Source organism: Megalobrama amblycephala, linkage group LG5 (assembly GCF_018812025.1).
Source record: "Megalobrama amblycephala isolate DHTTF-2021 linkage group LG5, ASM1881202v1, whole genome shotgun sequence".
NCBI lineage: Eukaryota > Metazoa > Chordata > Actinopteri > Cypriniformes > Xenocyprididae > Megalobrama > Megalobrama amblycephala.
This window is the reverse complement of record NC_063048.1, coordinates 27,924,923-27,943,177: the sequence shown is the minus strand read 5'-3', so window position 1 is coordinate 27,943,177 and position 18,255 is coordinate 27,924,923. Positions and strand designations below refer to the sequence as shown.

General features: G+C 35.3%; 1 long non-coding RNA gene and 2 gene segments (V, D, J or C); all 3 read left to right on the top strand.

Annotated features, from left to right (window-relative positions):
* The first annotated feature begins 4,982 nt into the window (after positions 1 to 4,982).
* Positions 4,983 to 8,149, top strand: LOC125268962. The gene is made up of 3 exons (XR_007185007.1): positions 4,983 to 6,455; positions 6,552 to 7,233; positions 7,349 to 8,149. It is a non-coding gene; the product is annotated as an uncharacterized LOC125268962 (long non-coding RNA).
* A 1,228-nt stretch (positions 8,150 to 9,377) lies between these two features.
* On the top strand, positions 9,378 to 9,927 carry LOC125268165. The segment is given in 2 exon segments: positions 9,378 to 9,396; positions 9,632 to 9,927. Coding segments are annotated over 2 exon segments (315 nt in total).
* A 1,914-nt stretch (positions 9,928 to 11,841) lies between these two features.
* On the top strand, positions 11,842 to 12,787 carry LOC125268959. The segment is given in 2 exon segments: positions 11,842 to 12,254; positions 12,368 to 12,787. Coding segments are annotated over 2 exon segments (342 nt in total).
* Positions 12,788 to 18,255: the final 5,468 nt, after the last annotated feature.

Below are 18,255 nucleotides of genomic sequence, written 5' to 3'. Positions count from 1 at the left end.
TAGCTGCAGAGTCTGCATCAGAATCAGATATTTATTTCAAGCAAGAATGATGCCGCTTAACTTAATTTTCTTCTATGTGCTGTTCTGCTTTACAGGTAACGTTTGTACTCTTCTTAATGAAGAATGTTTATAAATACAAATTAATTAAAATAATAATGATGAATTTTACATTTGATGGCATCGACGTGTGTTTTTCCCTTTAAAGACATTTCTCTTAGTGCATCCATTAATCAACCTGCTGTCATGATATCTCATCTGGGAGACTCTGTGAACATCAGCTGCACCCACACTTACAGCAGCTATTACTACCTTTACTGGTACCAACAAACAACACAAGAAAAACCCTTCAAACTTCTTGGGCACCTTTACCTAAAAAAATTCAATCCCGAGGAGGGCTATGGTCGCTTTCATATTTATGGAGACTCACAAACCCATGCAACACTTCAGCTCTCCAGTGTTATTTCAGAAGACAGTGCAGTGTATTTCTGTGCTGTGAGTGACACAGTTTGACAGGACTCTGCTATGTACAACAAAAAGCCTCTCCTTCTCATTGAGGCTCATAGCAGTTCTAAATGAACTGTATTTATAAGTATTTGGTTTAAAGTAGCTGATCCTTTTAGAAATTATATTGTTAACACTTTACAATAAGGTTCATTTGTTAGCATTAGTTAATGTATTAACTAACATGAACTAACCATGAGCAATACCTTTGTTATCTGTTAATCTTTGTTAACGTTAGTTAATAAAAATACAGCAGTTCATTGTTACTTCAAAGTGCATTAACTATGTTAATACATACAACTCTAGATTTTAATAATGTATTAGTAAATGTTGAAATTAACATTAACAAAGGCTATCTATCTATCTATATAGATCTTTAGTATTATAGGAATGATACAAACTGTTAGTGGCTTAAGGTTTCTCTTTTGTAATCATGATAATTCTAACAATTCAAAGTAATGATATCATTGTTTTAATGACTTTAAAATAATTTAAAAGATCTTGCCATTATATGTTACTTGTTATATTAAATATTAAATATATGAAATTATTTAACACATATATATTATGTATATAAATACATATAAATATTATGTAAAAGTAGTTTTTATTAAAAAAAATTAAGGATTTGAAGTACAAGTGCACATTCAATAAAACTAAGGATAAGCATCCACCATTCATGTTAACTTTTAATAAAAATATAGATAAACTAAAAATAAGGTTAAATTCAAACATTTAGAGAGCACAAAATAGATTTTATATTATATTATAAGTTTAATCTGTGGTTAGCATTTCTATGGTATTGTACATCTGCTTATCCAAAACTAGATTTGGCTTGTATCAGACGATAGGGGGAGGTGTAATTCTAGTGAATAAACTTACAGCAGAGGTGCTGCTAATGTGTACTTGCTGCTAAGGTGCTAAATCTTACTCCCTCTACAACTTCATGATAACAGGATGTGCCGTGCTGCTTATGGACTAGCCATTTTTAGCATCTTATTTACACGTATGATGTTCTTGATTTATATTACATTTTTTATTCTCTTTTGAAAAACTCATGTTTTAAGAAAAAAATAACTTAATTTAATTTTCTTCATACAGGTCTGTCAGACTGTGTTCAGTTTGATCAGCCTTTGTCTCTATTCAGAAAGCAAGATGAGAAGGCAGAGATCTCCTGTAGACACGACGACAACAACTTAGATGTCATGTTATGGTATCAACAACTCCATAACAGCAAATCGCTAGCCCTCATTGGTTATGGCTACGGCACAGCTGAACCAAGCTATGAATCCGGATTACAAAAGAAATTCAGTCTTACCAGAAACAACACCGAGACTGGAGCTTTGATAATCAAAAACCTGAGTTTTTCAGATTCTGGTGTCTACTATTGTGCTGCTAAAAGGCACAGTGTTATATTCTCAATCATTTGCCTGACTAAAAACCTAAGCATTAAAACAGGAAATGGAACCATATCTGTGGTATTTGGTTTTAAAATTACAGTGTAGTTCATAATCTGATAAAGGGCTTATAGCAGAGCTGAAATTCTAAAAGAGGGTGATTATTGGCAACTATTATTGAGTTATTCTCACAAAACATTCTCACGAAAACTATGAAGAAAAGTCCAAGAAATTATTTTATTATTATATTACTTCTTGTTGGACTCCCCATATACTATAATATGAAAATAAACATTACATACCGTAGTATGAAAAATAGTAAATAAAATAGTATCTGTTAAACTGGACATAACTGATGCTGAATTTAAGTAGTGATTTTATTTTAATTATTTAAATCTTTTTTTATTACACATTAGATTCACCCAATTATATTCCATTTTGCCCCAAGCATGATGTAACAAAGGGGCGTGGCTTCTAAATCTCTAGTTTGTCAAGTAGTGTATAATGAACAGAGGATCAGAATACAGGTTGCAGAGGAAAATTTAAATGGCAATGTTTCTTCTTCTATCCATGTCACTGCTTCTTCTCAAAGGTATTAAATTGTAATATCAAGACAATTATTTTCCTCATGTGGGATGACAAATCTGATCTATCATCTATTATTTCCAGCAGACTTCAGTGACAGTGTTTTGATCACTCAATGGCCGAAGTACATATCCAGGCTCCCAGGCTCTTCAGATGAAATGCACTGTTACCAGAATGACACAGAGTATGACTACAAATACTGGTACAGGCAAATAAAAGGTGAAGGGCCAGTGCTTATCGGAAGCATTGTCGGGACTTCTGCTACTGTTGAGAAGGACTTTGAAACTGGCTTTAAAGTGTCAGGTACAGGGACAAAGAAATGGACCCTGACTGTGGATATTAAGGAGGGGATTGATGCTGTGTATCTGTGTGCTGCTAGTTTACACAGTGAATGAATGACAACAAACTATATGACAAAAAACTCTTTGGATGGCAACCTGCAATCACACCTGCCTCAACCACAAATAAATATTTCACAGACAAGTCAGTAGAACCTCAGAACACATACAGATCCCATTAATGATGTTATACTCCTCCCTCCCCAAAAACACCTTCACAATAAGATATCTTTGATACAGTCAGCAGGGGGAGATGGGAGTTGTTTATATAAATGTAGAAGATTCCTCTCCTCTTTAGTAAAGTTTCACACACTCTCTCATCACATTATTTTGGCTGAGTGCTCGACCCGTCCATGTGTGCTTGAGTTTTCCTAACCCTGCTTTAGATAAGAAGAATGTTTAGAGCTGTCTATAGATGGTGCATTTTTTTCTTCTTGTATATAGGTAAATGTTTTATGATAGCAGTAAAATCAAGTACTATTCTTTTTTAATCATTTTGGTTAATGTCTTTTGCTTTGAAATAGAAATGTCTTTTTTTTTTTCACAGGGAAGGCGAGATGTGTGAACGTTCAACAGAACCTGACTCCAATATTAGCCAACAAGAACAATACAGCAGAGATGAAGTGTAGTCATGATGACAGTGGCATGTTATACATGTATTGGTATCAGCAAAAGGATACAGCCATGGTCTTGATAGCGTTAAGCTATGGTTCTTCAGGTGAACCAACCTATGAGGATGGATTTGAAAAGCAGTTTAAATTGAAAAGAACAGGTGCACTGAATGGAGTATTGGAAATCTCTAATCTCAATCTATCAGACTCTGCTGTTTATTACTGTGCTGTCAGTATGCACAGTGCTGTAGTCTTTTACCTGCCTGACTAAAAACCAAACCACTAAACTTACAGGAAACACAAAAGCAATATAACATGCAACGTCAACTGGCGGCCCGCGGGCCAAATCCGGCCCGCCAGAGATTTCCATCCGGCCCCCAGAATAATACTGAATTCAGGAATAGCCTTGTAAGAGGAAAAAGTTTAGGGCTGGTCCGAATACCATTTTTTGAGCTTCGAAGCTTCGGTAGTAATGAACATCGACTCTTCGGAGAGAGGGGCTGAACATATTTTTCTCTCTAATAAAGGCAGGAATCTGTGTCTGTATGTCCGTTTGCATTTTTATTATTTCGAGAACCGTTCATCCAATCGACTTCACAAGGCAGTGCAGTGTCGCATTTGGTGCAATATAGATGGACACGCGAGACGCGACACATTCAGAATTAATAAACTTTTAGTAAACTACAGTCAGAACAGCGCGAGCGGGAAGCGGCGCACCTCATGCGGGCAGGGCTTATGCTCCGAGAACGGACACTGCACTAGTGATATAAAACGCACACACACAGGTCTGTTAAATTAAGCAATACTTTTAAGGTAGTCTAATATTTTTCTGACTAACAAATTGGCACAGTAAGGGTAGATTTAAATAAAGAAAAACGAAATTTAAATAAAGAAAAAACGAAATTTATATAAACAAAAACGAAATTTAAATAAAGAAAAAACGAAATTTAAATAAAGAAAAACGAAATTAAGTTAAATTAAAAACGAGATTAATTTAGATTGATAATAACGGGTAAAAATGCTAATACATTTTGTTTCTATTATTCTATTTTCCACAATGTCAAAGCAACAAAACACAAGCTCAGATATGCACTTCGGTCCATACAAACTCCGCTGTTCTGCGCTCTAGCCAGAGAACACTCCCGTTGCTGGAACACGCGTTGGTTCTATTTCTAGCATGCACGCGTTTTCCGCGTGGCTGGAGCGCGCCTGAGACGCGTGTCTCAGTGTGCAAACTCCAACCTGTTAAATATGGGAGCCGAAATAAAAACGGACACGCCACACAGCTGAGACGCTCACGCAGCCAGTGTGTCGCCGGCCTTATTCAAGGGGGAATGAGAATCGTTTCGCGGGGGATCCCAGGTGTGCAAAAAAAAAAAAAAAAAAAAAAAACAATATTCGAATGTCAAATTTTCAAATCGAAAACAAACCCACCGAACGAATATTTGAATATTCGGGTCCGTTCCATATTTATTTATTTTTAAATCTAACGAAAAAAACAAAACAACCTGAGGATGAGTAAATGATGACAGAATTTTCATTTTTGGGTGAACTATCCCTTTAATAGGGGACACAATCAGGGCTGTAATATAAAGCACTACTGTATCAGGTAACGTGTCCTTCAGATAACACAATACTAGAATGCACTGCAACAATCACACTGAAACAAATGAAGCAAGATAGTAGATAGTGTCAAGAAAAATGGTTACAATAAATACTTATGCAACATTTTGATAAGAATAGTTAGAAAATCGTAATATATCTCAGAAGCAAGAATGCTCTTGCATCTGGGTAATTACTGCTTTGTTTTTTGATTTTCATATAAAAAAATTTGATTGCCAGTGTAATATTGCTTTTTTTTTTTTTACAACACTTAAGTCATTAATGAGTAACTTACATTTTTGACACAATGTTTATGACTACTTCAAAAAAAAAAAATTCTCAAAAAGTTTCAACGAAAGCCAGAGGACAATGTTCCGCTGCTCTGCTTTTTCAAAAACATGCATTATTGATAATCTAGCAGTGTTATTTTTCTTGTCATTTTTTCATATTTGTATTTGTCAACATGATTTAATTAAAATATTTTCATTATCGCCATGACGGACACGCCTCACCCCCCACACAAGGCCTATCCCTGAGTACTCGTTTTTGAGATCTATCACTGGAAACGAAAAATTGACAAAAATGGCCATCCCTATTATGAACTGACATGAGCTCATATATTATTAAAGCCTTTAATGTCACAGTTTCAGAACTTTTAAAGCAGGGGTGCCCAATCCTGCTCTTGGAGAGCCAATGTCCTGCAGCGTTTAGCTCCAACCAGCTCCAACACACTCGCCTGGAAGTTTCTAGTGAGTGTGAAGACCTTGATTAGCTGCTTTAAGTGTGTTTAATCAGGGTCGGAGCTAAACTATGCAAGACAATTGACCTTGAAGAGAGGTTTTGGTTTTGGATAACCCTGGTTTAAAGTCTTGCATGGGCTCAGTCTTCCACATATTCTGTAGCTTATAATGACAAATGAATTTAGTTTTGAACACTGCAAAGATAAACTGCACCTTATCTCTACACATACTGTTTTTAAAGTAAAATAATGACAGCCTTGGTGAGAGATTTTCCCTCAAAACATTAAAACATCTTAATTTCAAACTTTTGTCAATTTTAATATATATATGGTCCATATTTGTGTCTTTGCAATTTGTATTAGCTTTGCAACATGCTAATGTTGAACTCCACTGGTATCTGCTGTTTCTGTTGTGGGCTGAGTTGCGCATATTTAGTGCATCTGAAATCAGTAACTTTAAAGAAGGCAGCTGCATAGGCAATAGGTTATGGAACAGAACAAATGTGTCATTTTATTCCACCAATGACTAAGCGACAAAGGGGTGTGTCTTATGAAAGGACACTAGTTTTTTTTTTTTTTTGTATTTGTTACATTAACAGAACATCAGAGAACATCATATTTCACGAAAAGCAACTCTAAATGGACTCCTTTCTACTTCTATTGACATTGCTTTGTCTTAAAGGTATTAAACTACATAACTACGAACTGCGATGCTCATGCTTCAAATGCAAGTTTCTAATGATCAACAGAACTTGATTTGTTAACATATATTTTCCAGCTGACTTCAGTGACAGTGTTCTGATCACTCAATGGCCGAAGTACATATCCAGTCTCCCAGGCTCTTCAGCTGAAATGCACTGTTACCAGAATGACACAAACTATGACTACAAATACTGGTACAGGCAAATAAAAGGTGAAGGGCCAGTGCTTATCGGAAGCTACATTGTCAGCTCTGACTCTTATGAGAAGGGTTTTGAGAATGGCTTTAAAGTGTCAGGTATAGAGAAAAGAAATGGACCCTGACTGTGGATGTTACAGAGGGGGATTGATGCTGTGTATCTGTGTGCTGCCAGTTTACACAGTGAATAAAAGACAATAAACTATGTGACAAAAAACTTTTTGGATGGAAACCTGCAATCACACCTGCCTCAACCACAAATAAATGAACCTTATCTTTACAGACAAGTCAGCACCTGAGAACTCACATATATAGCTGTATTAATGACGTTACTCCTCCTTCCCCAAAAACACTTTCACATCATTGATGTGATACAGTCAGTAGAGGGAGATGTGACTGTATGTTTACTGTAGAGTTTTTCCTCTCTTTTAGTTGAGTCTCATACATTGTATCTTTCATCACATTATTTCTGCTGTGTGCATGACCAGAGTTTTCTAACCCTGTTTTAGAAGGATGTCTGAAGCTGCATATGGACTGTGCATATTTTTCTTATTGTATATAGGTAAGGTATTCTTTGTTAGTAAAATGATCAGTAATTAGAACTCTTTATTGTGTTTATTATTGTCCTTTACTTTAAAGTAGAATATCTCTAAATGCTAATCTTTTTCCCCCCACAGGGAATGTGAGATGTGTGAACGTTCAACAGAACCTGACTCCAATATTAGCCAACATGAACAATAAAACAGAGATAAAGTGTAGTTATGATGACAGTAGCAAGCCAGTTATGTTATGGTATCAGCAAAAGGATACAGCCATGGTCTTAATGGTGTTTAGCTACAGTCATACAAGTGACCCAACCTATGAGGATGGATTTGAAAAGCAGTTTAAATTGAAAAGAACAGGTGCACTGAATGGAGTATTGGAAATCTCTAATCTCAATGTATCAGACTCTGCTGTTTATTACTGTGCTGTCAGTATGCACAGTGCTGTAGTCTTTATTACCTGCCTGACTAAAAACCAAACCACTAAACTTACAGGAAATACACCCATTTGAAGGATTCATTAAAATTACATTTGGGTTTCTATTCAAAAGACTTGTTAGCAGGGTTTCTTTTTTCTATATTAAGAAGAAAATAAGAAAAAAAATGTTTGAACTTTCAATATTTAATAGAGGGCACAATCAGAAGATCAAAGCTTTGTTTCAAAACTTGGTAAACTGTCTAATTTAGAGGTCTCCAACCCTGAGCCTGTAGAGCTACCTTCCTGCAGAATTCAGCTGCAACCCTGGTCCAACACGCCTGACTTTGATTTTCAAGGAGCCTGTCCCAATCCCCATACTTGAAACTTAAACTTAAAACATCAGTTGACCATATTTCTACTTTCAATTTTATATTTCTATATTGATTAAAAAAATAAATAAATAAATCAGTCATCATTTACTCATAAATTTACTCAACCTCATGGTCCAAAAGTTTGTGTACTAAATTCTGTTGAATCAAAATATTATTTTCTTAATCTCTTTTTGTAATGTCTATTTGATTCTTTACATAAAAATTTCTTCAAATTATCTTTTGGGGATAATTTCTCAGCCAAATTTGATGTACGATAAATTTGCAATTAATTAATCACCACATCATGTAATTAATTAGATTAAACATTTTAATCGCCTCCCAGCCCTACTTGAGTTTGGCCAAAGTATTAAAGTGGGTGTGAAGACCACTGAAAAAAAATGCTGCCTTAAATTTTTAAGTACAGTCAAACTTGCCTGTAAAAGTAATTTCATCTTAAATTACATTAAACTGATTTTCAAAAAATTAGTTGAATCTTGAATAACTTATAAAAAAGTTGAAAATTGCTTGACTCATTTTGATGAGTTAAAGTAATTTAAAAACATATGCTGTCATGGCTTATTGATCATATACTTTTTTTTATGTGCCATTGTTTCCCAATTACTACTACAGAAGTTTACCCTGCAACAATTTACTTTAATCTTCTAAACCCACAAATGTGAAAAGAGTCCATGTCTGCATGTGCTACAGTATGTATTATTAATTCTCATTACAGTATAATGTTTGCAACACGTTAATGTCAAAATACACAAAGTTCTTACTTAGAGTTTTTGTCTTGTTTCTAGTCAAAATATCTTAAAGTTCTTAAATCAAGAAGCATTTTCTTGACAAGTAAAAATTATTTTCTTGTTTTCAGGAAAAATAAGTCAAAATTAAGTAAGTTTGTCCTGAGAACAAGCAAAATAATCTGCCAATGGGGTAAGCAAAATAATCTTATTTCAAACCAAAAAATAAGATATATAATCTTGTTTTCAGTTTGGACTAAGATTATTTTGCTTACCCCATTGGCAGATTATTTTGCTTGTTTTAAGGAAAAACGTGCTTAACTTTTATTTATTTTTCTTGAAAACAAGAAAATAATTTGTTCTTGTCAAGAAAATGCTTCTTGATTTAAGAACTTTAAGATATTTTGACTAAAAACAAGACAAAAATTCTAAGTAAGAACAGCATTTTTTGCAGTGCACTGGTGTCCATTGTAAACCAAGCCCTATTTTGGTGGTGGGTTGGTTTGCTGTCTATAGAGCATTTGAATTCAGTTTCTCAAGAAAGTTCTATTCTATAATGCTGGTTTAGAAGACAGCTGCCTATGCAGGCAAGAGCTTTTGCAACAGAAGAATAGTGGCATATTTTTCCACCAATGACAAAGCAACAAAGAGGTGTGTCTTAATAAAGAACCATTGGCTTTGTATGCTTACGTAAACATCAGAGAATATTTCACAAATTGCAACTCTAAATGGACTGCTTTGTTCTCCTATTCACATTTCTTTGTCTTAAAGGTATTCATTTAACCTAGAATAAGAACTTACAGTGAGTCTCATGATTTTGACCAAATGCAGATTTCTAAGGAACAATATAACTTGTTTTTGTTAATATATCTTTGTATTCCAGCAGATTTCTGTGACAGTGTTCTGATCACTCAGTGGCTGAAGTACATATCCAGTCTCCCAGGCTCTTCAGTTGAAATGCACTGTTACCAGAATGACACAGAGTATGACTACAAATACTGGTACAGGCAAATAAAAGGTGAAGGGCCAGTGCTTATCGGAAGCTACAATTTTAACTCTCCTTCCAGTGAGAAGGATTTTGAGAGTGGCTTTACAATGTCAGGTACAGAGACAAAGAAACTGACCCTGACTATGGAAGTTAAGGAGGGGATTGATGCTGTGTATCTGTGTGCTGCTAGTTAACACAGTGAATAAAAGACAATAAACTATAAGACAAAAATCTTTTTGGATGGCAACCTGCAATCACACCTGCCTCAACCACAAATAAATGAACCCTTATCTTTAAGTCAGTAGAACCTCAGAACTCACACATACAGTTGAATTAATGGAGGTTTACTCCTCCTCTTCCACCCAAAACACTTTCACATCATTGATGTGATACAGTCAGTAGAGGGAGATGTGACTGTTTATTTACTGTAGAGTTTTTCCTCTCTTTTAGTTGAGTCTCATACATTGTCTCTTTCATCACCTTATTTCTGCTGTGTGCATGACCAGAGTTTTCTAACCCTGTTTTAGAAGGATGTCTGAAGCTGGACTGTGCATATTTTTCTTATTGTATATAGGTAAGATGTTCTTTTTTAGGAAAACTATAAGTAATTAGAACTCTTTATTATGTTTGTCACTATCCTTTACATTAAAGTAGAACATCACTAAATGTGTATTTTTTCGCCCGCAGGGAATGCGAGATGTGTGAACGTTCAACAGAACCTGACTCCAATATTAGCCAACATGAACAAAGTAACAGAGATAAAGTGTAGTTATGATGACAGTAGCATGCCAAATATGTTATGGTATCAGCAAAAGGATACAGTCATGGTCTTAATCGTATTCAGCTACGGTCCTGCAAGTGACCCAACCTATGAGGATGGATTTAAAGAGCGGTTTGAATTGAAAAGAACAGGTGCACTGAATGCAACTCTTAAAATCTCTAATCTCAATGTATCAGACTCTGCTGTATATTACTGTGCTGTCAGTATGCACAGTGCTGTAGTCTTTATTACCTGCCTGACCTAAAACCAAACCACTAAACTTACAGGAAATACACAAAAAGTGACATTCAACATCTGTGGGACTCAGGAAAATTATGTTCGCAAATTTGCGTTCTATGCAAATGACTTGTTACAAAGTTTAATTTCTATATTAAAAAGAAAAAAATGTTTTAACATAATAGAGGTCACACTCAGAGCTCAGTTGTTCAAAAGTAATTGGTTAGATTAGAAATCTTGAAAATGGGTTCAAAAGGATTCTCCGTAGAGCACTAGTAATCAAGATTTGGTCATCTGAAAAAATGTGTGTATATGATATTGCTTTTATACAACAGTTCAATGAACATCAAGTTAATGTTGAGTAACTTCAAGGCATCTTTACACAGTTGAAGTAAAGGCTGCTCTGTGCCTGCTCAAGATTCTGTGTAATGACACAATGCTGCATAAAAGCCAGACTAAATAATGCCTTCTCTGACTCACCTCAGCCCCTAGTATAACAATTGTTGTGTAAATGCATTTATGCCACCTCTGAGCAGCATTGAACAGTCTGTGTAAAGACACCTAACTGGCACTTCAGAAGCATTTCTGTGCCACCTTTGCAGTGTAAATTTGGCATTAGACAATTTTTGCTCTGCCAACAAAATTAGTTCCAATCAAAGCAACAGTTAAACATTCCATTCTGAGCAACGCAAAGTGTTAGTGTCCCTGAATAAAAAACAAAAAACAAAGAAACAGTTGAGTGAATGATTCAGTAATTCACTCATTAACACAATGATCTGATTGATTCAATGACTCACTTGACTCACTCAATGACAGACACTTGACGTTACGACTCACATATCAACAACTTGCAGAAAGAGTCATTAAAAAATTAGAAAGAGTTTTGACAAGAGTGACATAAAATGAAAATTCCCCGTTATAAAAACTGAAAATTGCAACATTATATCAGAATTCTTGGAACAGGAGGAACCCTTTTCAAACACGGTGATGAAATATTTTCACAATACTTATAACTTAGCTTTATTTATATATTAATGAAAAAATACTGTGCATTTGTTATACATTAATTTGTGCTATGTGCTAAATTACACAGAGATTAAATGGGGTTTACTGTAAGATTCCAAAGTCGTAAATCTGAAATGGGTCCATATTTGTGTGTGCTATATGTATTAATTAATCTAGAACAGTATTATCTTTGCAACGTGGTAATGTCAAACTACACTGTTGTTCAATGTGAATTGAGGACTATTTTGGTGGTGTCGAGTTGTAGAGAAATCAGTCACTCGGAAAGTTCCATTCTAGGTTGCTGGTTCAGAAAACAGCTGACTATGTAGGCAAGAGCTTTTGGAACAGAACAAGTGTCATCCTTTTTCCACCAATGACTGAGCAACAAAGGGGTGTGTCTTAAATAAAAAAAACACTTTTTTGTCTTTGTGTAGTTAACTGTACATCAGAGAATATTTCAGGAAAAACATCTCTAAATGGACTCTTTTCTTCTCCTATTCACATTGCTTTGCTTTAAAGGTATTATTTTAACTTAGAATAAGAGCTGACAGTGATTCCCTTGGTTTTAACAAAATGTAGATTTTTAATGAACAACATATCCTGATTTTAATAGCATATCTTTGTATTTACAGCAGATTTCTGTGACAGTGTTCTGATCACTCAGTGGCCGAAGTACATATCCGATCTCCCAGGCTCTTTAGTTGAAATGCACTGTTACCAGAATAACACAGAGTATGACTACAAATACTGGTACAGGCAAATAAAAGGTGAAGGGCCAGTGCTTATCGGAAGCTACAATTTTAACTCTCCTTCCAGTGAGAAGGATTTTGAGAGTGGCTTTACAATGTCAGGTACAGAGACAAAGAAATGGACCCTGTCTGTGGAAGTTAAGGAGGGGATTGATGCTGTGTATCTGTGTGCTGCTAGTTAACACAGTGAATAAAAGACAATAAACTATAAGACAAAAATCTTTTTGGATGGCAACCTGCAATCACACCTGCCTCAACCACAAATAAATGAACCCTTATCTTTAAGTCAGTAGAACCTCAGAACTCACACATACAGTTGAATTAATGGAGGTTTACTCCTCCTCTTCCAGCCAAAACACTTTCACATCATTGATGTGATACAGTCAGTAGAGGGAGATGTGACTGTTTATTTACTGTAGAGTTCCTCTCTTTTAGTTGAGTCTCATACATTGTCTCTTTCATCACCTTATTTCTGCTGTGTGCATGACCAGAGTTTTCTAACCCTGTTTTAGAAGGATGTCTGAAGCTGCATATGGACTGTGCATATTTTTCTTATTGTATATAGGTAAGATGTTCTTTTTTAGGAAAACTATAAGTAATTAGAACTCTTTATTATGTTTGCCATTATCCTTTACATTAAAGTAGAACATCACTAAATGTGTATTTTTCCCCCCACAGGGAAGGCGAGATGTGTGAACGTTCAACAGAACCTGACTCCAATATTAGCCAACAAGAACAAAGTAACAGAGATAAAGTGTAGTTATGATGACAGTAGCATGTCATATATGTATTGGTATCAGCAAAAGGATACAGCCATGGTCTTAATCGTGTTCAGCTACAGTCCTGCAAGTGACCCAACCTATGAGGATGGATTTAAAGAGCGGTTTGAATTGAAAAGAACAGATGCACTGAATGCAACTCTTAAAATCTCTAATCTCAATGTATCAGACTCTGCTGTTTATTACTGTGCTGTCAGTATGCACAGTGCTGTAGTCTTTATTACCTGCCTGACCTAAAACCAAACCACTAAAATTACAGGAAATACACAAAAAGTGACATTTAACATCTGTGGGACTCAGGAAAATTACGTTTGGGTTTCTATGCAAATGACTTGTTGCAAAGTTTAATTTCTATATTAAAAATATATATTTTTTTTAACATAATAGAGGTCACAATCAGGGCTCAGTCATTCAAAAGTAATTGGATTTGATTAGATTGGATCAAATCTTGAAAATAGGTTGTTCAAAAGAAAAAAAAAAGGGTTCTGAAATCAGATTAGATCACAAAATGTAATCTTTATTTTGATGTAGATCAAATCATCAGTTTGTTAGTTAGATTGGGCAATCTTTGATCCCAAAAAAAAAAAAAAAAAATCAGGATTATACTGATCCCAGGAAAAGGGTGGATTTCAGGAACAAAACTTCAATAAAAATTTAAAATGTCAAAAAATACAACATTTGTATCATGTAATAACACACACACACACACACACACACACACACACACACACACACACACACACACACACACACACACACATATTTTATTTTGCTGTTGTTTAGTTTAACTGTTAAAAATAATAAATTATAAGTAGACATTAGGCTACTTATTAAGCCTTTTGGTAACCTACAGTAAAGTAAAAAAGAGATTTTGGTGGCAAAAAACTATCCCCAAACAGCTGTAAATATCAGACAAATTATTATATTTAATTCAATATGTTTTTCTATCACTGTAAACTACATTGGCACAATTATAAGAGATGAACCATTCAAAATCTATTTGCGAGTGAACGCAAAGTATCTTGGGTGAACCCTTTGCAGAACACAAAAGAGAGAACTCAAAAGCAATGAAAAGGTTTTTTTCCCCCATCTCATATTCCTTCTATCACCATGTCCCTTTAGGTGCTCCGTAGAGCACTAGTAATCCAGATTTGGTAATCTGTAAAGGTGTGTATCTGGATCAGGGTGATCAGGGTATTATTCTGATCCAGATTAAACTTCATGAACAACTGGTCCCTGAAGATAAACATATTGATATGAATAGGTAACCAATTTCACACAAGCAAGAGTAACCTTGCAGCCTCATGCTGCAGGTAATCACAGCCTTATGGTTTTTGGGAAAAATGCCACAATTTGTGAGTATGATATTGCTTTTATACAACAGTTCAATTAACATGAAGTTAATGTTGAGTAACTTCAAGGCATCTTTACACAGTTGAAGTAAAGGCTGCTCTGTGCCTGCTCAAGATTCTGTGTAATGACACAATGCTGCATAAAAGCCAGACTAAATAATGCCTTCTCTGACTCACCTCAGCCCCTAGTATAACAATTGTTGTGTAAATGCATTTATGCCACCTCTGAGCAGCATTGAACAGTCTGTGTAAAGACACCTAATTGGCACTTCAGAAGCATTTCTGTGCCACCTTTGCAGTGTAAATTTGGCATTAGACAATTTTTGCTCTGCCAACAAGTAGTTACAAACAAAGCAACAGTTAAACATTCCATTGTGAGCAACACAAAGTGTTAGTGTCCCTGAATTAAAAAAAAAAAACAAAAAAACAAAGAAACAGTTGAGTGAATGATTCAGTAATTCACTCATTAACGCAATGATTTGAATGATTCAATGACTCACTTGACTCACTCAATGACAGACACTTGACGTTACTACTCACATATCAACAACTTGCGGACAGGCTTTCGACAAGACATGCAGAGTGACATTAACGGAAAATTCCCAGTTATAAAAACTGAAAATTGCACCGTTATGTCAGAATTCTTGGAACAGGAGGAACCCTTTTCAAACACAGTGATGACATATTTTCACAATACTTCTAACTTAGCTTTATTTATATATTAATGAAAAAATACTGTACATTTGTAATACATTAGTTTGTGCTATGTGCTAAACTACACAGAGATTAAATGGGGTTTACTGTAAGATTCCAAACCTTTAAATCTGAAATGGGTCCATATTTGTGTTTGCTACATGTATTATTTCATTTTAGTACAGTATAATATTTGAAACATGCTAATGTCAAACTACACTGTTGTTCAATGTGAATTGAGGACTAATTTGGTGGTGTCGAGTTGTAGAGAAATCAGTCACTTGGAAAGTTCCATTGGTTGCTGGTTCAGAAAACAGCTGACTATGTAGGCAAGAGCTTTTGGAACAGAACAAGTGTCATCCTTTTTTCCACCAATGACTGAGCAAAAGGGGTGTGTCTTAAATAAAAAAAAACACTTTTTTGTCTTTGTGTAGTTAACTGTACATCAGAGAACATTTCAGGAAAAACATTTCTAAATGGACTCTTTTCTTCTCCTATTCACATTGCTTTGCTTTAAAGGTATTACTTTAATTTAGAATAAGAGCTGACAGTGATTCCCTTGGTTTTAACAAAATGTAGATTTCTAATGAATAACATTTCCTGATTTTAATAGTATAAATTTGTATTTACAGCAGATTTCTGTGACAGTGTTCTGATCACTCAATGGCCGAAGTACATATCCGATCTCCCAGGCTCTTTAGTTGAAATGCACTGTTACCAGAATGACACAGACTATAACTACAAATACTGGTACAGGCAAATAAATGGTGAAGGGCCAGTGCTTATCGGAAGCTACAATTTTAACTCTCCTTCCAGTGAGAAGGATTTTGAGAGTGGCTTTACAATGTCAGGTACAGAGACAAAGAAATGGACCCTGTCTGTGGAAGTTAAGAGGGGATTGATGCTGTGTATCTGTGTGCTGCTAGTTTTACACAGTGAATAAAAGACCATAAACTATGTGACAAAATCTTTTTTGATGGCAACCTGCAATCACACCTGCCTCAACCACAAATAAATGAACCCTTATCTTTAAGTCAGTAGAACCTCAGAACTCACACATACTGATCTCATTAATGACGTTATACTCCTCCTTCCACCAAAAACACCTTCACAGTTCACTCCAAGGTCTCACTGATGTAATACAGTCAGTAGGGGGAGATGTTACTGTTTATTTTAATATAGAGGTTTTCCTTTCTTTCTATCTTCACTAAAGTCTCGCTCTCTGTCTTGTCAGATTATTTTTGCTGCGTGCATTACCAGAGTTTTTGTAACCCTAGTTTAGGAGGATGTTTGCAGCTACATATGGACTGTGCATATTTTTCTTCTTTTACATAGGTAAAAATTCATTTGAAATAGCAATTATTATTTTTTATCAATACTTAACAGATGTTTTAAGTGTAATTTGATTAATTTGAAGTGGAATGTTTCTTAAAGCCTGACTTTTTTTTCATAGGGAGGATGAGATGTGTAAATGTTCAACAGAAGGTGACGTCCTTATTTGCCAACAAAAATGACAAAACAGAGATGAAGTGTAGTCATGATGACAGTACCATGCTAACCATGCTATGGTATCAGCAGAAGAATGCAGCAATGTTTCTTATCAGTTACAGCTATGGTTCAAGTAAACCCACCAATGAGGATGGATTTGACCAACGTTTTACATTTATAAAAACAAGTACACTGATTGGAGCTCTAGAAATCTCCAATCTCAGTTCATCAGACTCTGCTTTTTATTACTGTGCTGTCAGTATGCACAGTGCCACAAGCTAAAATGACTGCTCAACTAAAACTCAAGCACACAGGAAACCAAAACATTGGTGATCGAATTAAGGTATAATGTACATCCAGTCAGTTATTATCGCAGAATAAACCGTTTCAGGGTAATCGGAGATCTTGTATCACCCTGAAGGGGTTTATTTTGCCATAACATCCAGCTGGATGTTGATTGTCCTACTGATTACATGGCTACTTCCCACATAAGTAAATAATTGGACACAAAGTATTCATTTTTGTAGCTCAATGCAAATCTTCTGTGAGTTGCCATCAAGCAACTTTTAGACTGAACAAAATCAAACTAGACAAACATTTAAAGGGTTAGTTTACACTTTTTATAAATGTAATGACATTAAATTTATGTCATTAAGTACTCACGCTCATGATGTCCTAAAACTTTTCATCTTCGGAACACAAATAAAGATATTTTTGATGAGGGTTTCGGAACCACATATAGGCAGCAATGTTATTGCACCTTTTGAGGTCCATAAAGGTATTAAAGACATCGATAAAATAGTGTCATGATCACCAGTTTGGAGTGCCCTGGTTACCCACTAGAAGGCACTCCACCCCAGACTATTGAATCACTCTTAGGACTCCATCTCCCATAACCCTTTGTTCCGGACTCGTCACTGATCATTGCACACAGCTGTCTTCACTTATGTCATTAGTTTCTGCCTATTTAAACCTGGTTTGTTTCTGTCAGCTTCATTGAGTTTTTGTGAATGTTACCTGTATGTCTGAGCACTTTCTCTGGTTTGGTTTCTTGTTTTTTGTGGACTGTTTTTCATGGATTTTTACCCTTTGCCTGGCATTGTACTACTTTTATTTAGGTTATCCCTAAATAAAAGCTGCAATTGGATTTCACCTCCAAGTCTCAGAGCACTGTGACAAATAGTCCACGTGACTACAGAGGTCCAACTTTAATGTTATAGTCACAGATTATAGCTAAGTTATTCTGCTGTCAACATTTACAAAAGTGGCTCTTTTAATTCATGCACTACAATTTGGTGATAACAGGTGATCATTCACAATTTGTTTTATTCCTCTGGGGTGGGGTTATCTAACATACAGTATATTATGCCATAATAATAATAAACTTTAATAAGAAGAAACATGAAAATTATTGGAGAACAGGAACATTTGAAAAATGAACCAACAGGGGGAGATGTAA